The sequence below is a fragment of the Lontra canadensis genome, unplaced genomic scaffold (genome assembly GCF_010015895.1).
Source record: "Lontra canadensis isolate GAN:19392208 unplaced genomic scaffold, GSC_riverotter_1.0 scaffold16, whole genome shotgun sequence".
Classification (NCBI taxonomy): Eukaryota; Metazoa; Chordata; class Mammalia; order Carnivora; family Mustelidae; genus Lontra; species Lontra canadensis.
Genome location: NW_022631010.1, coordinates 12,168,951 through 12,193,655, shown reverse-complemented (window position 1 = coordinate 12,193,655; position 24,705 = coordinate 12,168,951). Strand labels below are relative to the sequence as shown.

Sequence of the window (24,705 nt, the reverse complement as noted above, 5' to 3'; positions counted from 1 at the left end):
GGGTGGCTCAGTGGGTTAAGCCGCTGCCTTCGGCTCAGGTCATGATCTCAGGGTCCTGGGATCGAGTCCCGCATCGGGCTCTCTGCTCAGTGGGGAGCCTGCTTCCCTCTCACTCTCTCTGCCTGCCTCTCTGCCTACTTGTGATCGCTCTCTGTCAAATAAATAAATAAAATCTTAAAAAAAAGACACAATCAAGAATGTGAAAACACAAGCCACAGAATGAGAGAAAATATTTGCAAATCAAATATCTGATAAAGCATTAATATCCAGAATATATAAAGAACTTCCACAGCTCAGCAACAAACAACTCAGTTGAATAGTGGGCAAAAGACTAGAGAGGACATTTCTCCAAAGAAGGTAAACAAATGGCCAATAAGCACTTGAAAAAACAGTTCAACATCACTAGTCACTGGGGAAATACCAATCAAAATCATAATGAGATACTGCTTCATACCTATTAGGATAGCTCTTACATAAAGAGAGCTATAGATAGCTAGATAAATATTTTTTAATGGAAAAAAGTGTTTCAAGGATATGGAGAAATTGGAACCTTAACACATTGGTCTTGGGAATATAAAATGGTACGACTACTGTGGAAAACAATTTGGTGGTTTCTCAAAAGTTACACATGAGACTGACCACACACTCCTAACAATTCTGCTTATCACTCTATACCCAGGAGAACTGAAAGCAGGGGCTCAAATAGATGCTTGCACACCAGTGTTAACAGCATTATTCATAATGGCCAAAAGCCGATCCATCAACAGATGAATGGATAAACAAAATGTGGTCTATACATATAATAGACTATTATTCAGCCTTAAAAAGGAAGGAAATTCTGACACCTGCCACAACATGGATGAACTCTGAAACCAGGCTAAGTGAAAAAAAGCCAGACACAAAAGGCCACATATCCTAGGATTCCACTTATATGGGGGACCAAGAATAGGCAAATTCATAGAGACAGAAAATAGAGTGGGAGGGGGAGCTATTTTTGAACAGGTACAGTTTCTGTTCAGGATGATGAAAAAAGTTCTGGAAATGCATAGTGGTGGTGGATAGGCTCATGAATCTAAGAGTTGTTTAGAGTACAGGGGCAGTGTTTATTCTCAGAATTTCAAAGTGTAGGGAAATATACACAGACTGCACTTAGTGCCCATACCATTCTCTCCCAGACATTAAGTATCTCTCCGATTATTGTTTGCAGTCAAGCCAGCTCCTTTGCAGATTTAGTGCTTTGTAGGAGCTGTAATTTTTTGGAGAAGCTGAGACATGGAGAGAGTCTTCATGACAGCAGAATCTGGGCTCCTGAAGGGAGCCAAGCAGATCATCTCAGCAGAGAAGGAAACCATAGACCTAGCCAGGTAAAGGCACTTGATGATGGCTTCAGAGCTGCCAACCATGGAACTTGGACTAGACCCCAGATTGCTGAGCTCTCAGTCCAGTGTTCTCTCTATGACACGATGGTGGTCTTTTCCTGGCGGTATATAAGTCCCAGCTCAGCCCGTGGAAGAGGAACTTGATTCTCTTCTTGGGGACCTTGCAACTTGGAGTGTGCTCTGCAGACCAGCAGCATCGGCCTCTCCTGAGAGCTTGTTAGAAATTCAGAATCTGGGGCGCCAGGGTGACTCAGTGGGTTAAGCAGTTGCCTTCAGCTCAGGTCATGATTCCAGGGTCCTGGAATCGAGTCCAGCATCAGGCTCCCTGCTCAGCAGAGAGCCTGCTTCTCTCTCCTTCTGCCTGCCACTCTGCTTACTTGTGCTCTCTATCTCTCTGTCAAATAAATAAATAAAATATTTTAAAAAAGGAAAGAAAGAAAGAAAAGAAAAATTAATTCAGAATCTTGTGCCTCGAGCCAGACCTGCTGAATGAGTCTGCAAATTAATAAGATGCCCAGGGCATTTGCATTCATGGAAGCCAGGAAGATGCACTGTCCCGGGACACTGGTTTTCAATGTTGGCTATTCACTGGAATTAGCTGGGAGAGGTTTAAACAAACTCCTGCCTGGGCTCCATCTCAAAGATTCTTATTTATGTGTTCGTGGGTACAGTCTTGGCATGTTTCTGACAGCTCCTTGAGCCACTACTTCTCCATAGCCCACCTCTAATATGCTGAAGTTACTGGCGGCTTTTTTTCTTTTTAAAGATTTTCTTTATTTGACACAGAGAAAGCGAGCACAAATAGGAGGAGTGGCATATAGAGGGAGAGGGAGAAGCAGGCTCCCTGCTGAGCAGTTGAGCCCAATGTGGGGCTCGATCCCAGGACCCCGGGATCATGACCTGAGCTTTAGCAGATGCTTCACTGACTGAACCACCCAGGCGCCCATATTGACTGCTTTTTATTACATTTTCCTTCTGTGCAATAGGCTAGGATTTTCCAAACGAGTGAAAACCACCACCAGAAGACCCTGACTGATGACCTTGCTCCCGTAGGATTAAGGGATTTACAAATTGCTGACAATTATTTAAAGGTGTTTTTATAAGGAAGGACGGGTAAACACGGGGACTGGTAATTGTGAGGAATTTAAAAAAAAAAAAAAAAAAACTTTGTTCCCAAAAAATGTTTGGCAGTAATATGCAGTGAAATCCCAAATGATTAAAAAATGTGGCAAATTATAAATACAATCAAAGATGAAGGACCAGAAAAATATAAATCATGGAAGAGAGAAAGACCATAAAAAAGAACACAAATGTGCTAACTTCCCACATGAACATGAACATGAACAATAGTTAAGCAATGAATTTGATTTTTTTTTTCAAGTCTCCCCTCCTAGGAATGCAATAGTTACAAAGTTCTTATCTATAGGAAAAAGGAATGGGAGAAAGTCCTTCCTGCAAGAAAGCAAAGCTTTTCTAACTCTAATTTGTAAAGAAAAGTTCCTCGAGGTCTTTCTGTAGGGACAGGGAAAGACATTAGTGAACTGTGTCTTCAAGAAGGTTCCCAGGGCAAAAGCAGGAGTGGATTTCATGCTTCTTGTACTGTCTTTTTGTTAAATCTGTTCATAATGTGAAAGAATGGATAGGAAAAGGAAAGATGTTGTTTGAGCCTCTTCTGGGATGTGTGTGTGTGTGTGTGTGTGTGTGTGTGTGTATATGTGTCTCCAGCTTCATCTAAGCTATAACTCAGGGAAGGGGAGTTGTAAAATCCCTCTACATCTGTCCAGGGAGCTGGCATCCCACTTAGAAGAGAGAAGTGGATTATTATCTCTCTGTGCTGGTGGAAGGACTCTTTCTCTTCTGTTAATATCCTTGAGTGAGGGAACAAAATTATCCAGTAAACTCTTTTCACACTGTGGCATTCTAGCCTTAAATGTGCCCGGAGCTCCCCAGTTGTCTTTCCCTTCTGTTTGGGAACAGTTCCTTTTTTTTTTTTTTTTTTTTTTTGTATATAGAACAAAGAAATGACCCTATTAATCTGGAATTCAAGGGTTAAGGAATATTTTTGTCTTTGATAATACAGATCTATAGATATACATAACACATCTGAATGTGCAAACAATATAGCTCTGTGTGCATCTATGAGTGTAGGTCTCATGGAGAATTGACTGACTGTTCAAACTCTCTACTGAATGGAAATCATTTCAGTTGTGAAAAGGGGACCTCAGGCAAATGGTCTACCAGTGCAGCTCAGGCTTCACTGGAAGTTTCCTTGAAATGCAAATCCTGACTTAGTAGTTCTGGAGGAAGGGGCTGAGAATCTGTGGCCCTAACAGGCTTCCCAGGGAGTCCCAGGCGGCTGATCTGCTAACACACTTTGAGAAGCAAGGGGAGAAGCTCTCCTAGAGTGTGATTCCCAGACTTGGCTACATGTGGGACTCACCTGGGAGCTTGAGAAATTAATGTCACCTGGAGCCACCTCCAGAGCTGTAATTGGTGTGGGGAGAGGCCTTGGCTTCACGAATGTTCATAAACTCCCCCAAGTGACTCCGGCATGTGGCCATGGCCGAGAGCCACTGCCTTTGAAGCCACCGTGTAGAGCAGAGCCTCCCACTGCCTCCGCTGTTAGAAAACCCCACGGTGCATTCTTAAACCTTTCGTTGAGTTTCAAAGAGATAAAAGCTTTGAAATGTGGATAGTCTTATATCTTGAATAGATGGAAAGATGGCCGGATGGAGATAGAGAGAGATCTTTGAGGGAAAAGAGATCTCATGTTGCAAAAGGAAAGAGAAACCACTTGATTCTATTCCATAAATGGCTTATAGAAACCAAAGAAATGAGGAATTAGTACCTCCCCTGGAGAGAACTCACAGACTTCCAGGTTTCTCTGGGCAAAGCCAAGTTAGCAGGGAGAGATGCAGTAGGCTCCACCAATGGGAAAGGTGAGGAAATTAAGGATGAAAATGGCCTCTCCACTTGTAAGAGCATTCTTTCCTTGGCACTTGCTAAGTTACTAGAATATTCAGTGTGCAGTCTTGTATCTTTGATCAGATTTGCCTCCCCTCTGACTTGGTCACTCACTCAAAACCATACCCCATAAGATTTGTTCTTCTCCTTCCCTTGGCCCTCCAGTCTACCAGTGCTGCTGCCTTATGCTTACCTCTCAGCCCCTTCTTTATGAATTGCCTTCCAGATTAAACTCCACAGTTCATCCACACCGTAGCACATACTGACCCTACACCTACCGCCAATACCTGGCAAACACTGATTCTGGGATATATCCAGTGCCCCCCCCCCGCCTTTGCAGAGGCTGTCCTCAGGGTACCACATATATGCTGAAAAAGACAAGCAACCACTTGTTTGGGTGTCACCCCAATGTATTTTAACAAAAGAATAACTTACATAAAAGATCATCAATGTGCAGCTTGCTATATTTTTACATATGTATGCATTCATGGAATGACCATGACCCAGATCAAGATAGAGAACATTTCATCACCCAGAAAATTCACTTGGGCCTCTTCCCAGTGACCATCCTTCCCCTGGAGGTAACCATCATCTGTCTGAATTCCATCACTAAAGAGCAATGAGTGACTAACAGCTAGGAATGTTTGGTAAAGCTGACCTTAATATTTAATGGACTTGAAGTTTAATGTTTCTGAAACTTTTGGACTATTTAGAGCCCAGGTTTTGTCTACGTTTTTTTTTTCCATGGGGAAACATAATTATTTCTTGCCATCGAAGACCCAGTCCATCTCTGAAATATTAAGTGCATAATGACAGTACCAACTTTATACCCTAAAATATTATTTAAGTGCCTAGCAGTTTTACTTCCAGATTAACAAGTTTCTTAACATTTATTATGCCTCGAAGAGATCCTTTTCGTATTTGATAAAATTGCTTAAAATGTCAGGTGGAAAAAAATGGAAGCTTTAGACACTTAAAGGTAAAATTTTGTTTACCAAATTAAATATGCCTTGTGCATCTTTATATAGTCTATAAGAAAGAAAAACTTTTGACATTTGGCTTTGCAGAGTAGCTGTATTTCAAGAATCGTGTAATTAGTTGGTTTGTTTTTACAGGGGGAGGATAGCAACTGATGTGTAGACTACACATTTTGTTCTCTATTAAATTTTCAAATGTCAGAATCTTGAGCAAATGCGATGTAACAAGATGTTTCCTTTGTTGTGGTGACAGAATTTTGAAGTTGCTGTAAAGGCTAATTATTTCAAAGAGCAATCACCTTGTTTTTCCCCCAATTCCCATAATTCTGAGATGTAAACATCTTTCCATAAGAAACTTTGTTTCTTTATTTTTAATTTTAAAAAGTTTTTTCTTGGGGCGCCTGGGTGGCTCAGTGGGTTAAGCCTCTGCCTTCAGCTCAGGTCATGGTCTCAGGCTCCTGGGATTGAGCCCCACATCGGGCTCTCTGCATCGGGCTCTCTGCTCGGCGGGGAGCCTGCTTCCCCCTCACTCTCTTCTGCCTGCCTCTCTGTCTACTTGTGGTCTCTGTCAAATAAATAAATAAAATATTTTAAAAATATATTTTTTCTTTTTATAGAGTGGGCAGAAGAGGAGGGAGAGAGAGCATCTTAAGCAGGCTCCACACCCAGCATGGAGCCCGACGCGGGGCTTGATCTCACAACCCTGAGATCACAACCTGATTTGAAATCAAGAGTCAGACCCTTAACTGATTGAGGAACCCAGGTGTCCCAAGGAAGTTTGTTTCTGGAAATATTTTCTATTACCTTGCCTTGGGTGTGCTTACTTTCCTTTCCTTATCTCCCAGAGGGGGTGGAGCTTGTCCCTGTGTGCTTTGCTTCCTCTCCCACACCCTGAGAGGTTAAAGTTGAGGATGCTGAAGAGCTCCGCTATGATTTTCGTATATATTGAGAAGCAGTACTCTACCAACTGAGTGACACTGGGCAAATTGCTTCGTCTCTCTGAGCCTCATTTCCCTCCTGTGTACCCAGGGGTAATAATGTCATCTATCTCAGGGTCTTGTGAAGGTTGAATATGGGAAACCACTTCTGATTGTCTCGGCACACAGTGTTTAGGTCAATGTGGGCAACTAGAAGGTGTTTGAAGCCGGTTCATGGAATATTGGCAGTCATTTCATTGATCTCACAAATTATTTAAAGCTCAGATCTTGCATGGAGTGTGCTCAGCACTTGTCTCTGTCATTGTATCTGTGATGCCCATCACTGAACAGGAACCCAGCCAGCTTGCGTCTCTGATTGCTGTTGCTTGAAAATTCCTTTGACAAGGGATAGGATCTCTTACTCTAGTCAATTAACTTGGCCCACAAACATAATCAGGAGTAGATGACCTGTGTTTCACATCCCCCTTTGCCATAGAAGTACAGAGTATAAATGAGCCGAGTCCTTTTTTGGTGTCTAGGGATCCTATCCCACTGACACTCGGCACACCCAACTCACCAGGAGGCTTTTTTTGGTTTTGTTTTTGGTGCGGCCCATGAATCAATTACTAGAACAGCACAGCCCACCCCCAGGCCAAAAAAAAAAAAGACAGGGACAACTGCTAAGAGTCTAGTTCAAGAGTCAACAGACTTTTCCTGTGGAGGGCCATGGGCCATGTGGTTTCTGTCGTGACTGCTCCACTCCGCCTGTAGTGGTCCAGAAGCAGCCACAGATGATGCATAAATGCACGTAACTGTGTTCCAATAAAAACGTCTTTACAAAAACGGGCTGGATTGGGCCCACAGACCGTAGCCTACCATCTCCCATTTTAGATCAATGCTGTCCCCTAGAAATACAATGTGAAGCCATATTTAATTTCATATGTTCTATCTGGTAGCCACATTTTTAAAGTTCATAATATATGTGTTATATATATGTGTTAACATATGAAGTTTTAGACTCTGAAAAGATAGAATAAAACAAATCTTGGAATAGTAACTGAAATTTGCCAAAGTAACCTGCTGTCTAATGGCTTAAAAGTTTTTAAGTGGTAATAGGAAACTGCACAATTGCCAAAATGCCCACTTGGGGCTGATTTTTAAAAAAGATTTTATTTATTTATTTGAGAGAGAGAGCATGAGAGGAGAGGGTCAGAGGCAGTAAAGCAAACTCCCTGCTGAGCCAGGAGCCTGATGCGGAGCTCGATCCCGAGACTCCAGGATCATAACCTAAGCCAAAGGCAGTTGCTTAACCAACTGAGCTACCCAGGTGCCCTTGATTTTTTTTTTATGGTCTCTATAAACAGAACCAAAATTCTAACCATGAAGTTATACCAATTACAAATAATTTTAGCCATCCGAAAAGCAACTCAGAGATAAGCCTTGGCTAGGCCCTGTTGGAACTCCATGCTGACTCATCCTTTATGAGCAAAAGCAGGTGTTGAGTGGCTCAGTGAGGCTTCAGAGAAGGCTGCCACCCCAGGAGTCATCTCTAAGGAATTTCTACTCATATACATGCTTGCTCTCTGGCCACATTAAGGATTACCATCCCTATCCCCTAACCATAGGCACACAAGCCTGTCCTCCCCTGGCAGTCTGGTTCACCTGCCCTTGTATAAATGGGCCCCACTCCCAGCTTTTCTGACTCCCCTTCTGCGTCGCCCTGCTCTGGACAGCATGGAGGGATGGGGCATATGAATGAATTGAATTGGGGCTGGCTGACCTCGGATGACTCATCTCTGATATTCCAACAGGCCAGCCCAAGCCTGGCCCAAGCTTGGCCAGGAGAGGCAGGGGACAGGGAGGGTAGCAGCTGCCAAGACTCCGTGCAACCCAAGCTAAGAATTGGTATAATGCCACTTCTGTCCACTCCCTTCAGTCCAAGTTAGCCATATGGCCATCTCAGATTCAAGGGTGGGAACATAGACTTCACCACCTCCTGGTCTGAAGGACTATAAATCCACATTACGTAGAAAGGGGGGATACTTGTGCCCATTGCAGAAGCAATCCATCACAGAGACTGATATCAAACTCTAAGGTTGGCCAGTGTGATAGGCTCTAACGAGTGTGCCTTCTTCCTCTCCCCTCAGTGAGTTTATAACTCATGCTAAAATACTGAAAAATAAAACATTTGTTCAGATATGGTTCCCGTCTTACTGAAACCCTTGAATCCAGCTGAGATAAGCACTTCTGTTCACAGCTCTCAGTGCTCTACTCGGGTTCAGGTGCTTAGTGTCCTCTCTTTTAACTTCTTATATCATGTTCCCTAAACTTTCCATGTGCTCTAGTCACATCTTAGACTGGGCTCCTCAAAAGTAGAGCTGAGACAAAGGCTTATGGGTGAATTTATTCTAGAAAGTGAGCTTAAGGTTCATAAGTCACAGTGCTTTCCTGGGTAACCCTGCAACTGATGTGGCCGGTTATAGTCAGCGTGGGCACACGTGACCAGAACACTAAGGTCAAGTCTGTTCCTACCTATGCTCTTTAATTCCTGATCTGTTCTCTAATTCTGGACTTGCTCTAATCATTATCATATTAGTTAAGCAAACTCTAGCTTCTGTAATTTATTAACCCTTACATCTTAGTAAATAAGCTCAATAAAATAGAAGTTTATGTCTCTCTTAATATCCAATGTGGATTTTCCTACTGAGAGCATGGTAGATATGCCCTGTGGTCATTCAGCAACGCACATTCTACCACATGGCTCCGGCATCCCTTCACTACCAAGAGGAGCCTGCCAGGTCTTCTCCATTCAGCTGGCAGGCAGGAGAATAAAGAGAAGAAAAGGCATTTCTCTGTGGCTCTGGCCTGGATGGGATACATATTATACCCGGCTCTCATTCTATGAGTGAGAATTGGTCCCTCAGTCTGTCCAGGTGCAAAGGGTGCTGGAAAATGTGATCCTGGCTGGGAACAGCTTTGCAGCAATACCTTTACACAACGGAAGGGGAGTACAGCTCTGTGGTAGCCACTGAACCTCTCTGCTGCATCAGTCAATATACTGATATCCATGCCCATGGGTTTTCGAGAAGGGCATCCTGTCTTCATTTTTAATTTTTTTTAATTGTGATATCTATGTCTAAAAATGGTGTGCTGGTTGCCTTTTGTGTCCCATCTCATGTCTTTCAGGCCAGCCTTTTTCCCTCTGGAAATTGCTGAGGCAACCTGCTGCTCCCCTCTGTTATACCACTTACCTTTCTACCAGACATGGCGGTTTCCTCACCACCACCTCGTGGGGCACACGTGGGAGTCCCCTTAACCTTTCTGACACAGAGGATGGGAGCAGGTTGATGAATCCTTCCATCTTCATTCCTATGATTGAACATTTCTGAGATGGGCTTCACAGCTCCTCAGGAGAACCGAGTCCCATGGTCCACAGAGAGCTAGTTTGATAACACACCCTTGAATTGACTTCCCCGTCTCTCTGTCACCTCCTAACTGTTCCTAACCTCATTTTCCAAAATGGACTACTCACATGCAAGCAAGCCTTTGCCTCAGCTCTGCTTTTGAGGAACACCGGCTCAGGTATAAATATAGCATATGAGAAGGTTAAAGAGTATTAGTAAATTCTCATACATACTACCCACATTAAGAAGTAGATGGGTGGACCCTTGTCTCATCTCCAAGTACTCCTTGCCCTTAGAAATGATTTCTTGTTGCAGCAAATGAGTAAATTCATGAACAGAGATACTTCCTTAGACCTCATTGCTACCTAGACCGTGAACCAGAAAACAGCAAGCAAATACTAGTTAAGTTCCCAACTAGAATACTCATAGTCAAAAACCAACTTTAAACACATCCATGAAACATTTCTGACCATTACCCCCAGTCAAACTGACTCCCATTGATTTCAGCCCCCCAACTGCCTCACATTCTAAGCAAGTACCAGGGCTGTAAACTGCCTTTGCTTTGCCAGATTAACAATAAACAAGAAGTCACCTCTAGGGATTATCCTTGTATGCAACTGGTCACTAAATGTGTTGGATTCCCTGTCTTTAAAAAGGCAGGAAAAAAAAAAAAAAAAAAAAAAAAGATCATTTTCCAGTTCATGAGGAGTCTAGCTGTATGCTGAATTCACAAAATCATTCTTAGATACATTGTAACTCCTGATAATTTGTGCAGAACATAACAGTAATTTTAGTTAATCAAGGAATTAGCTTATTTGGATGCTGTGTGATCATTACATATTTACTGAGATCTTAATGACTAGAAATCTTCGCCACTGCTGCCACTTTGAGATGTGTTGTCCTGATGCTTCTGTTTTCCAGGAATATGCGAGTCTAGATTTTCACCCAATTAGCCCCACCCCTGTGGTTACCAAAAAAGATGTATGTAGAAAGATGAAAGAAAATAGAATAGAATAGAAATAGTCTTCTGGTGTTAGAAAAACACAGCTGAGAATTAACATTTCTTGCCATAAGGATTCAAGTATGTCAAATCTGTCTGTTATGTACGCAGCTCTTTCCAGCCACAGGGAACTGGTTCTCTGCAGACAGGGTGAGAATTCAGATAAATTGTTAAAAGTAGATACTCTCTGTGAGAGACTCTTGGTTTGTTCTTGAGTCATGGGAATATTTAGCTTACTGACCTCCAGAGAAGCATGTACCTAGAATGACAAAATGGAACACATTCTCGAAGACGATGGAAGACATTGTTTTGTTTTGTTTTGTTTTTTAAAGAAATGCAAGGTCTTATTAGGGCAAAGCTGTTAATTACACACTTCATTATTGTCAAGGTTAATACGGTCTGTGAGCGCAGAGGCCCTTTTTCATCTCTCCCTCGGAACACAGGGAGACAGCTGTTCTTACGGACAGATCCATTATAGCTTATCACTGGCCGGCAGCCTGGGGAAGGAGCGCCATGAAATATGGCCGCTGTCACCGAGAGAGCAGAGGCTGAGCTGGTTCAGGCACAATGGAAAGACAATGAGAACCGGGATGTCAAGCTCAAAGAGATTGGGTTGCATTGATTTTTAATGCCTGGCTGTTCCGCAGCATGAATTCACCGATACTCTCGTAGTTATTACATTATTGATCTCTAAAACTGCACAATCTTGCTTTCATAAACATCAGACACCGACGGCCGTAAATAGTGGGTTCTTACATTTTGAAGCCTGGTTAAACCATGTTGTAAAATTCTGGATGTTTGGATTGTATTATCATTGCTCGGCTGTTTATGATTCCTTAAAGTGAAACCTTCTAGTTGCACTGGTCTTCCTGATTGAATAAGGTTATTCGACGCTTCTTTTTTTGTCTTCCTTTTAGGCAGGTCAACAATTTATTTTTAATAGATATATATTTTTTGCAAGCCCCTGCTTGTTAACACTGATGTAATAGTTTTCATGGAAAGAGAGAAAAGTGTGTACTACCTTTAAGAGTAATACACTTACACCATCTATAAACATTTCCAAATGCTAAAAAGGGGATCCAAGAAAAGACCATGCCTTATATGGCCTGTTACAGTGTCTTGGGGTGTTTCTTTGTTTTTTTGGCCTTTGGTTTTGTTTTTTTGTTTTTGCTATAGATAAAATTTCTTTCTGAAATTTTCCAATATCCACAGCCACAACTTTACTTCCATGGCACTAGGGTTTTTTCCATCAATAACTAAGATTTATAGTTTGATACTAAGATCATGATGCTATAGAGGCAGGTGTGCCAAAATAATGAAACCTATTAAAGTATTCATTTTAGTGAACCATTAAAAATATTTCACCCCTATAGGGAACAGGAAAATGTTGAAGAGTGTAGCTCCTAGCAGCCAACTGTAACATCAAATAATTTTAACACAGTTTATACATATGTAATACTATATATGTGTGTATATGCATATATAATGTTATCTAGATACAAAATATATTTAGATATAAATATATATTTATTACAAAATATACACATATATTTAACTCTATAGATACAAAATATATTTAACTATATACTTAATAAAATATATATATTTAATACACACACACATATATATAATCCTGAATCCTATTAAACTGAAAAGTATATGCCAGACTGATTTTTTTTTTTTTAATTTTAAAAGTACCCTAGTTGTGAGGAGTGCCTGGGTGGCTCAGTGGTTAAAGCCTCAGCCTTCGGCTCAGGTCATGATCTGAAGGTCCTGGGATCGAGCCCCGCATCGGGCTCTCTGCTTAGCGGGAAGCCTGCTTCCCCGTCTCTCTCTCTCTCTCTGCCTGCCTCTCTGCCTACTTGTGATCTCTGTCTGTCAAATAAATGAATAAAATCTTAAAAAAAAAAAAGTTACCCTAGTTGTGGAAAATATACTAACCCCATTGAGTACACAGTGTGAAGAGCAAAACACCAGGGTTATCACTGCCTGGGAGCTCATTCAAGATGTAGAACCTCAGCCCCTTCCTCAGACCTAACGCATGAGAATCTCCCTTTAACAGGATCTGCCCATGATTTGTATGCACATTAAGACTTGAGGAACACAGGTCTAAAATATATAGCACCCTTAATCTCCCCACCTAGAGATGACCACTGGCAATACTTTATTGTATTTCTATTAATTTTATTATTCTATATATATCTTTCAGTTTAAATGGTTGAAAGTCTAATTTTGTTAATTTTTATGACTCAGACACTACCTTTGTAAGAAAGATACCAACGGAGTGCTAACCATGATTGAAACTATCCCATTTTTTTAGACCTATAAGGAATACCTATTTGATATATATAACAATTGTAGTTAATGATATATCTTTAAACTGAGGAAGCTTGTATTTTGTATCCCAAGTTACAAATCATAGTTTTTAAAGGTCTAAAACATCAATTCTTCCATTGTATAAAGCTATTTATTTATTCTGTTATTTGAGGCTTTTTCCCCTAAATTATTATCAATCTGATTTAAAAGTAAATTTTAACTTATAAAATAGTGAAATCTACCATTTACTAGTACTTAGTGTATTCTAAAAATTATGCCAACTATTTTACCCATATTATTGAATCACATTAACCCGATGAGGAAAAGATTTATTCTTGCCATCTTATGGGTTAGAAACCATGGCTTTAAAAGCTTAGGTAACTTGCCCACTGTCACATAGCTGTGAGCCTGATTTGAAACAAGAATAAAAAGTACTACATTGTTTTTTAAAAGTGTTTCTTATTCAGTGAGAGTAAGATCAGTAAGATATTTAAAGCATAATTAGAGAAAAAAGGGACTCTTCCAAACAGGACTTCATGATGTTATCACTTAGTCATTTAAAAAATATTTACAGATAGTATGGATATAGGCACATTCTAAATCTCTGTTACAGCTTTAGCAGTTACTATATGGATGTGTGGGTGGATATATTGATAGATGATAGATAGAAATCTAAATTCCTTTCTCACACTATTCCCCAGAAAAAAGTGACTGAGTTCCAAGCCTGCACATTTAGCTTATTAATGAAATCCGAAGAGTTTTAGTGGGAAAACAGGACAATTTAAGGACTGAGCAGTTTCAAAGGAAGTATTCAATAATGTTCTAATCACAAAGGAATTACATGGGGAGGGTTTTTTCCATTCTAAATATCTGTATCCTGGTAGTGAATTTCTAAGACTAATAGTGCAGTTCTATCATAGCCATTTGTTAATTTGCTAAAGATGAACTAACAGGTTCTCTGGATACAAATTCCTCAGGACAAGTGATTGAAATGCTAATTTGGTATGAGTGGGGAACATTTTCTTCTGTTATCATAATTATCCACATAGCCCTAAAAATGGTGGCATCTTAACAGACTCTGATCGTCTCTGTGCCTCCATCATCGAGTAAGTGATGAGCTGGTAATCACCTCTTTCTTTCTTTTTTCTTTCTTTCTTTTTTTTTTTCCTTCTGTATCCATTATTTTCTCTTGGACCTAGCTCATAACTCACTCTTCCTGAAAACTTTTTAGGAAGTTGGAACAATTAGAGCAACAGAACAAAACATAGTTTAGGGTTATAATCCAAAGAATAAAGCAAATATCCATGCTTTCTATCCATACTGACCAAACTGAATAATTGAATAAGTAAGTAGAATTTGCAAGTCTCCTGTGCAGAAGAATTCCACATATGTTATGTAGATACCCAGCTCAAGGAGGGAGAGTGGTTTACTTCCAAGAGTATGGTTTGGAAAGCAGGGAAGGGAGGGGACTGTAACTCTACATGTGGAAACCTGGTTGAACACTACCTGGGCCAGATGACCAAGGCCGCCATCATCAGTGATAAGCCACATTGATCATAGGCACGCTGGACATGATGTGATAAAATTGGTACCTCACTCCATGATCTCCCCGCATACCCCCCCCAACCAATAAACTCAGTTTAACCATGGGAAAAATATCAGACATTCCTGGTTGAGGGATATTCTGTGGAGCCCCTGACCACTCTTCCTTGAAACTGGCAAGGTCATCAGAAACAAGGAAAATCTGAGAAACTATCACAGGTCAGAGAAGACTAAGGAGACATGACACATCATATCCTGGATGGGAACCTGGAACACTAGGAAAGGAGCTCACGTTTAGTTAATAACAGTGTAAGATATTAAAAGTACAGTAAGGGATATATAAGTATATTCCGTATATTCTCTTTGCAACCTCTCTGTTAATCTAAAACCATTCCAGAATTAAAAGTTTATTTAAAGGGCACCTGGGTGACTCAGGTCATGATCCCAGAGTCCTGGGGTCAAGTCCCACATCCGGCTCCCTGCTCCGCAGGAAGCCTGCTTCTCCCTCTCCCACTCCCTCTTCTGTATTCCCTCTCTCGCTGTGTCTCTCTCTGTCAAATACATAAATAAAATCTTTTAAAAAAAATTAAAAAAATAAAAGTTTATTTAAAAGAGGAGTATAGACCAAAAGTCTTAGTCCCGGACTGATTGGATAGAGAAAAACAAAACCTTGGCTTTCATCCTGGAGACTTTGAGAAACACTGATCTTATAAGGTATAAGCTTTATAACTTTGACTTTTCCCTCTAGTTTGAAACCCTCTCTTCTACTGAGATGATTTTGAACTCCTTTGCTACATGCTCAAAGGTATTTTTCTCTTAAAATCCTGGAAGACCGAAGTCACAACACTTTGTTCTTTGTTCTTTGATCCACCCCCGTCATCTTTTGCGGCAAACCTTGTCATTGTGAAGGCACAGCTGACTGGCTTTGTAAATGGTTTGTGATTTCTTGCTGTTCCTGGTATTCCGGTGTTATTTAAGTTCGTTAAAGGGAACATTTGGGCCTGGCAGTTTGTCACTAAGATTTCAAGTATGACTGTGTCAATTACTAAGCCATCCGGACGTCAGCGATGATGATACCAAAGTCTGGCTCTAGGAGGCATTACAGTTAGATGATTAATGAGAATATCACATGTGATCACAAATGAAATCTCCCAAGGAATCTTCATGCTCTTCCTTACTTACAGTTCAGAAAGGGCCTTCCTCCTCCTTAAAATCTGGTAACTTCAATTTTCATGTCTTCCATAAAAAGCTTAAAAAAAAAAGTGTACTCATTTCTGGGTATATTAATACTCACGTGACAGTGTTTGCTGGTTTTGCAAATAATCTGAATAATGAATGTAAAAAATAATAAATATGATTTTTTTCTTACAAGTTATACACTTAAAATTATAATCAGCCTATTGTTAGGTGGTTAGGGTTTATTATTTAAGGATGGGATGGTGTGGGGAGGAGGTTTCCCCTAAACTGGCAAATAAGACAATAATTGCTTATATAATCTTATATAGTCTTCTAAATGGCTTTTTGATGTTTAATTGATCTCTCAATTGAGTGAGGTAAAAGAAAATTTGCAGCATAAGATCATTTGCAATTTAAGAATATGTGGCTTATTTCACCACTGAAATCAGTCAACAATTTTTGTTTATTATCACTTTTTAGGGGATTCCCTGGAGTCATTTTTCCTCTGTGGTTTAAATTAGATGGAATAGGGGTGGGATTCCAGCATCAGTTTGAAAGCATGAAGTGTTTTCTTTAAATGGCATTCCCTTTACTATTCCCAGACAATCGTTAGAGGAACTAAACCGTGCAAGGAAACCTCCATCAACGGCCTGCTAGAGGACTTTGACAACATCTCCGTGACTCGCTCCAACTCCCTAAGGAAGGAAAGCCCGCCTACCCCAGACCAGGGAGCCTCCAGCCACGGTCAAGGCCATCGGGAAGAAAATGGCTTCATCACCTTCTCACAGTATTCCAGCGAATCTGATACCACTGCTGACTACACAACCGAGAAGTATCAAGAAAAGAGTCTATATGGCGATGACCTGGATCCATTTTACAAGAGCAGCCACGTGGCCAAGCAAAACGGGCATGTTACCAAGACCAAACACGGGGAGGCCCACTATCCTGAGATGAAGCCTTGGAAATCCGATCTCGCCAGATTTCCCCTTGATTATCACGCACACTTGGACTCACTGAGCAAACCAAGTGAATACGGCGACCTCAAGTGGGAGTACCAGAGAGCCTCAAGCAGCTCCCCTCTAGATTACCCATTCCAGTTCATGCCTTCTAGAACTGCGGGGACCAGTGGGTGCTCCAAGGAGAGCCTGGCGTTCAGCGAAAGCGAGTGGGGACCCAGCCTGGATGACTATGATAGGAGGCCAAAGTCGTCCTACCTGCATCAGACCAGCCCTCAGCCCACCATGCGGCAGAGGTCCAGGTCAGGCTCAGGGCTCCAGGAACCTATGATGCCCTTCGGAGGAAGTGCATTTAAAACCCACCCCCAAGGACACTCATACAACTCCTACACCTACCCTCGCTTGTCCGAGCCCACAATGTGCATTCCAAAGGTAAAGTTCTTCTTCCCTCCCATGGGCAGGCACCCCACAAATGCGGTGCTAGCATGACCTTCTCACATAGTCAGATTCTAATGTGATGGTTTGCTTTTAAGTGAGAATCCATATTGAAACCCTACCTGATTTCTATCCACAAGCCCCAAGGGCAGAGGATATAAGCCAAGGCCCATTTATTCATTAAAATCAAAGTCTTTGGAGATCTCCTACAGGGTTTCTGATTAAAAGGCCAAAAAAAAAAAAATCTTTATTTGAAAGCTATCCTGATACACTACTATTAAATATTGGGTGCTCATATTATACGAAGTCCTCTGTTAAGGAGCATATGATTGTAAGCCGTTAGATGGAAGAATACAGTGGTTCCTGCCTTCTGGCAAAGTTTACAAGAATGTGTTGAAAAGGAAAAAAAAAAGTCAGGATTACATGGTAAGTTTTTAATAAAGTTCATTTTAAAGTTAAATTTTAATATACTAACCGTTCGAACAGGTAGGGGGTAACAGCTCATTGTGGTTTTGATTTTTCTCTGATGGTGAGTCATGTCTAGAACCTTTCCATGTACCATTGACCATTTGTATATCATCCCTAGAAAAATGTGTTTTTAGGTTCTTTGTCCGTTTTTTGATTGGGTTATTTGGTTTGTTTTTTTGTTTCTTATTTTTGCTATTGAGTTGGTGAGTTCCTTATATATTTTTTAACCCCTTATCAGACATGTGGTTTGCAGATATTTTCTCCCATCCCATCAGTGCCTTTTCATTTTGCTGATCTTGCCCTTCGCTGGACAGAAGCTTTTTATTTGATGTAGTCCCACTTGTTTTCTTTTGCTATTGTTGCCTTTTGGCGTCAAAGATGAAAAATCATTGCCAAGACCAATGCCAAGGAATTTACCTCCTATTTTTCTTCTAAGAATTTATGGCTTCAGGTCTTACAGTCAAGTCTTCAATGCATTTTGAGTTAATTTTTGTATGTGTGTAAGACAGGTGTCCAGTTTCCTTCTTTTACATGTAGCTGTCCAATTTTCACAACACTGTATACTGAAAAGACTATCCTTTCTGCATTTTTATATTCTCAGCAACTTTGTCAAAAATTGACTGACTATGTATATGTAGGTTTATTTCTGGTCTCTTATGTGTTCTCTTAATCTATGAGTCTGCTTTTTTGCCAGAACCATCCTATTTTGATCTCTATAGCCCTGTAATGTAGTTTGAAATCAGGAAGCTTTGTTCTCCTTTTTCAGGATTGCTATGGCTAGTTAGGATCAAATATGACTTTTGTGTGTGTGTGACATATTTGAGCACTCATGGTAGGAAGCTGTTTAGGTCAAGATCATAGAGGAAGTTCTGTTCAGAGGAAATAATGTTTCAGCCCTGGGGCCATATTTGGTCCATTGATCTATTTTATCCACCAAATAGTCATTCCCAACTTCTGATAAATCAAGATATTTCACTTAAAATCTTCAACTTCTGGGTTTTAGGCTTCTCTTTAAAAAAGGGAGGGAGGGAATGATCTGATACCCCTGGGACCGCATTTTCACCTAGCACTGGGAATGGAATTGGCTAGAGAAAAAGACTCCCCATTAGAGGGGACAGGCCCTGTCCAGCCCACTTCATTCATTTTCCCCATTAGCCTAATCCCTAAAGGCATTTGGGATTTAATAGGACCACCACCACCACCCCTTCCACAACCCCTGACCACGGTATCTCACAGAAGGAGAAACAAAGACAGGGAAGTCATGTAGAATGCTTAAGTTTTCATAGTTAGTTGGTTGCAAAACAAGGATGAAATCCAGGTCTGGTCTTTCTCCTAGTACATTTTTCCCTTTATATGGGCATATGTTATTTAAGGGGCTCAATTGCATTTGCTAGTAAAACCCATGAGAGGCCCCAGTGACCACCAGAACTCTAGGCTAAGTAAAGGAATAGGAAGAGGATGGAGGGAGGGGATAATTTGATTCATTCCTTGCTAGATCCCTCTTCCTACAGACTTCCAAATATAAGGCAAAGCAGATCTGCTCTGAAATCTAGTTTTGTTAATCTCAGAAACAATGCAGAAAACTATTATGGCTCAGAAAAGAAATACATAAAGCAGAAACTGTTTTGGCTCAGAAAAAAAATAAATAATATACTAGCCCTTGGGAACTTCTACCAAGGGTTTTTCAGCTCTCATAATCAAGGGCTCCAAAGATGTAAGCTGCTGTTCCATTTCACAGGAGACCCATGAGAAAATCACAAGCAGAATTAGTGGGAGGGTAGGAGGTGGGAGGCATGTTAGTAATTAAAATGTTTACTTGATTAAAAATATAACATCTCTCTAAAAAGACTTAGGTGCCTGTGACTTTAGAGCTATACTCTTAAAAATCTACCAATCACATTTGGATTTTCTATTGAGGGAAGAAATAGAGATCACGACTCAGATAATTTGGCTGTGCCTCATGGAAAGTCCTAGAAGCTGGTGGGTTATGTTCATATCTCAGATAATACATGAAAGCATGCAGTTTTTGTGGGTCTCCAGACAGAGCAAAAATGAGGAGGGATGGGTATGCGTAAGTGAGAAAGAGACTAACAGACACCAGTTTTCTATTTTGGCCTAATGGAGAAGAAAATACCGTTAATCCATAGAAAAAACTCCTCCAGTGCTGTCAACTTACCTGATTTTCCCATTCACAAGACAGGAATCAAGGATGTTATAAACCTGTAGGTATCGTCTATCTCCCTACTTCTGAATGTCTGGTGCTAGGGCTGGGCAGATAAAACCTTGGGCAACAAATGAAGCCAAACAAAATCCATCCACATCACACAACTATAAAAACAGCCTGATGTGGAGAGAGGATGCTTTCCACCGTCCCCTGCAGACAAGTCTGCTTCACAGGAAGGGAAACTGGCTAGAGACAGTGTCACCAGGCATTTGATTTTGCTCATTCCACTGTTCTCCAGGGAGCAGGCAGCCTCCAGCTCGCGTGTATTGGTGCTGACCCAGCAATCTGTCCCCTCTCTGGCTCCAGCCCCAAGAAGGCTCCTCTCCCCCATCCCTGCACCCCCCCCGCCCCCGCATAATCACAGTTCTGCCAGCTCACTAAGCACTCACTGCATGCCAGACACACATGTTGCCTTGTTGAGCCTCGTAGTCCTGGAAGGCAGGAACTCTTGCCTGCCTTGCACCTCTGAGGAATCTGGGGGCTTGGAGGGGCTCAGAAATAGCCCAGTCAGTCATCTGAACTCATTGCTGAGCTGGCATCCAGCTCTCCAGGCTCAACCCCTACACCAGACATTAGACACATCCCCAGTGGCCCAGGAATAGCCTTTGCATTCACCTCACCTTGCAAACTCCTTTAAATACCTGCAGCCATGAAGCTCCCTTGGGGAGTGTGGTCCTGTCCCACTCAATAGCGGGATTTCTCGGCCTCCATACTATGGACATGCTGGGCCTGATGGTTCTGTCTTGTAGGCAGGTGCCCTCTGCACTGGAGGAAGGTAAGCAGCGCCCCTGGCTTCTGTCCCTGCGTGCCAGTAGCATCCCTTCCTGTGACATCCAGGCTATTTCCAGACACCGTCAAATGACCTATGGGGCAGCAGGGAGCAAAGCTGGCCCCAGCTGAGAAATCACTGTTCCATAGCTAACCATTTTGCAAGTACTTTTGGGCATTCAAGGGTATAGGTCCTAGAGATAAACTACCCCCGGCTTAAACCTGGGTGAGTAAATGGCTTAAACTCCACTCCTCTGTCTATAAAATGGGAATAATCACGTTGTGTGAGGGTTAAATAAGTTGATAATTAGCAGAAGTCTACTTATGAATGCACACAGTCGACACATGAATCTGTAGGTCTAGCGTGTGGACAGGAGACAGCTGTGACATGAAGCTGAGGGTTACTGTGCTCCAGGCACCGAGCTAAGGATTTTGTAAGCACTACGCGATTTAGCCCTCACGGCAATGCTGGAAGACTTCAAGATCATATCCCTTTTACAGTTAGAAACCTGAGACTCAGAGGCTAGCTCTTTACAGACAGCTGAGTCAGGACCCAAAATTAGGTCCATCTGATTGCACAGTCTATATATTCCAGAATATTCCTTTTTCCCCAGAAGAAAACTGAGGACCAGAAAGATGGGTATGAGGCCTTGGGGCCCAGAGGTGCACACCACAGGCAGCCCTCATCTCGCTGGTGAAGAATTGGTGATGAATCACAGATTTGGGGCACACAGAGAATGTGCTTGATTCTCTCTGTTCTCAGTGAGGGGAAATCCTCTGAGAATCTCTTTAGCCTCACCCAGACCATGTGAAAAGCTAGGACCACAGACCAAAAGGAGGCATTAAGAGTGAAGTTCCCTGAGACACTCATACACATTCACTCTACCTTGACTGATGGTCTTACTCCGTTTTCTGAATGACAACCAGATGTTCTCACCCATTACAGGAGACACTATCTAGAATCCAGTTCCCTGGATTCACACACTTACTGCTGTAGGATCTTGTGTGTGCCTCAGTTCCCTCCTCTGTAGAGTGTTTCCATGACTACTTTGACCTTCTTCTACAGATGAAAACAGATGAGTAAATGTAAAGGAGTCCTCACACAGCAGACGCTCAGTGTTAGCCCCGATTCCCCGACATATTTCTGGTTGGAAAACATGTCCCCAGATCTGCTAACACCAGCCATGGAACCTTTTACATATTATCAACATATGAGAACAAGTTCCATGTAACTTTGACCTCACAGCCATTCCGTATAGACTAATAAGTTCTGCCGTCCTCACCTCAGAGATGCAGGTCACAGAAGGCCAGAATAGCTGTGTGACTTCCTCAAGGCCCCACCACACCTCAGTGAGCTAGCCTGAGGATCCCAACCCCATCACCCTACTGCTTGCTCTACCCTCTAGAATGGGTATGAAATTCTCAGAGTTCCCGGATGTTAAGAGAGAGCAGAGTATCCAGCAACATTCAAGCAAGAAGCACTATCCATAACTACATCTGTCATTACAATGAAGGTTCTTGCTAAACAACCCCTCCATGTTACGCCTACCATCTCCTGTGTCCCAGGCAGCCAAGTGACCAGTGCTGTATCCCAGCACAGCCCAAACAGATGACATATTAAAGGGATCTGAGCAAAGATAGAGGGTATAAGAAAAACTGGCAGGATTCCCCAGATCTTTCTTCTGGGGTCACCAGTACAATGGTTCTTTCCACTGCTTAGCTGTCACTCTGCTTTCCCGGGAAGGGAAAAGCAGCTGAGGCGGTGTGTTCAGCCTTCCTGCACCAGTAATTGAAGGACTCACTGTTCTCTGTAACACTTGCACACCCAGATTCAGCCAAGGTCCAGGGACAAAACTGCAGTTCCTTATCCCAGCTGAAGTCTTGCTGAGATCCTGTTAGGACCCAATGGGTCACAAGATGGCAATACTTGGGAAATCTTACGGGCTGCAGCAAAAATCAGAGGTCAGTGGGGTGGGGGAGAGAGAGTGGGAGAGAGAGGTGCTAATCACTTAACAGAACCATGGGTATTATTTCGACTTTTTTCTTTATGTATAGGCTCTTATAGGATATTCATTAAGGTTCATAAAACCTGAAAACATCCAACGAGGTGATTCAGAACATCTCGAAGACTTGTCCATCCATCAGGCTTCACGGGGCCTTTGCATATGAATAGACAAATCTTTCCGCGAATGTTCTTTTGGCTCAAAGTAAATTGTGTTTTAGTCACTGTGAGTGAGTTTTCCATTACCAAATTAAAATGAAATTAATTTGACCTGGCAGTATCTGTCCCGGCTGTCTTAGAGGCCCTGATGTACTTGAACCATATTCCGCAGCAGGCAGCCGGTCCCCAGAGGTACAGACACCGCCCCTCCCCATCCCCACTGCTGCAGGTGGGGGCAGATCTCAGGTCTGAGTCATCTGCTCTTGAACAGAAGATGCGTTCTGTGAGTTTGGAACAGCAAGTGTGTGTGTGGGCGGGGGGTGTTAATTGGACATACCAGTCCAGAGGTGAAGGAAGAGACCTGTACGCTTGAGCCTGCTGACTGAGCGCAGACCTATTCATTTCTTTAACTAGGCTTTGCCTACGTGTACAGGTCATAAGCCATGTGTCCAGACTCTCTCAGCGTCCTTTTGCCGTATATTCTGTAAGGCAAAGAAAAGCACAACTCTTCCAACTTCACGTCACAAGGTGTAAGTTCCTACATGCCTAACTAGGAATCCAGCGTCATGGTTTGGGAGAGTTCCTTGCCAAACACTAAACATGGTGAATGGCTGTCTGCTACACGCAATTTGGAAATCCAGCCAGCGTCTGACTATCCAGAACTTAAGCTACTTTCAAGTCCTCCGCGTTAGAATCTTAAGCAGACACCTGATTCTTTAGGTCCCCAGAGGTCTGGCTCATGACCACTGTTCCCTGGCAGTGACAGCGCGTGCTGCTTGCCTTTCTTAACCGAAATCCAATGGCAGCTCATAGCGTGCGTTGTGTCCCTTTGTCATCGGTGAAACAAGGCCACTCCATTGTGTAAATGAAAATAAGTAATTCGGAGGAGACTGACTGTGGACGGGCACGTGTTGAAGCCTTGTCTCCAGCAGGAGTAGCAGCCACTGTTCCACGAGGATGCAGCAATGTGCCCCCACCTGAGGGTAGGCGGGGAACAGCCCCCATCAGTGGCAGTCCTGCCCACGGCAGGGAGAATCAGCACAGCAAGACACAGCCAGAGGGACACAGGAGAGTAAATACATATTCAAGACACAGGGCTGAATGAATCCCTTTTCCCTAATTGCCAGCCTCTAAAACATCCCTGCAGAGAAAGCTAGTTACAGATTCTCTCTGGAATTCTTATAGGCAGTCCTTTTCCTTTCCCAAAGCCAAGGCTGGTCCTCATATATTTCCCTTTGAGTCAAGTAAGGACAATTTAAGATGTCCTTTCCCTGTTCAGATAATAGGGGTCTGTGATTCCCTTTTATCCCACGTTTGATTTATGTACAGCGAACAACACGCGGTCTGGCTTTTTTCCTCTTTGAGCTGAGCAGTCTCTGCTTTATTGTACTCAAAAAAGGTGGATTGGAGCACCACGCTCAAGCAGCTGCCAGCAGCCGCCTCCCATCCCTTGTAGCTCTGTGGGCAGTGGAAAGAGAGACTCGCCATCTTTCACGGAGCATCCTGCGCCCCGATCCTTCCGCACAGACACATGCTCACCGGGCCCCTCCCCCACCACCACCCTACCCCCGCCAGCCCAGCGTGATCTCGCCATAGCCTCCCTGTCACCAGTACAGAAGGCCACTATGACAAATAGATGTTGCGGCAGGATCTTTTTTTTTTTTTTCCTTTTATCCTTTTCTTTCTCTCGCCCTCCCCCCAACCAAACCTTTTTTTTCCCCCCAGCCTTGGCATAAAATGGTCAAATGATGTTCTACTGCAGAATTCAATTTCACAGTTCAGTTAGGTCCTTGATTACACTGCCAAATTCAGATTAATGTGCATTTAACGAACATGGATCAGGGGAATTCTGGCTGACAGCCAGCTGTAATCGGAGCAATTGATAGCTATGTGGAGTTTTATGCCCTGTCCACCCCTGCGCACCACTGGTGAAATTGATTGATTAAATGAATTCATTGCTATAATTATTTATAATTTTGATACATCGCAAGCCTGTGTCTGACCCTGTCCTTGGGGAC

At 42.4% G+C, this 24,705-nt stretch overlaps 1 protein-coding gene across 2 annotated transcripts in view; it reads left to right on the top strand.

Moving 5' to 3' along the window:
- The window catches only part of PAK5 (p21 (RAC1) activated kinase 5), a 284,443-nt gene that overhangs the window by 227,342 nt on the left and 32,396 nt on the right, over window positions 1-24,705 (top strand). For both annotated transcript variants that reach the window (XM_032859178.1, XM_032859176.1), the window contains one exon: window positions 16,278-17,063. In XM_032859178.1, coding sequence (XP_032715069.1) covers window positions 16,278-17,063 — 786 coding nt within the window. The remainder of the gene's footprint in view (window positions 1-16,277; window positions 17,064-24,705) is intronic.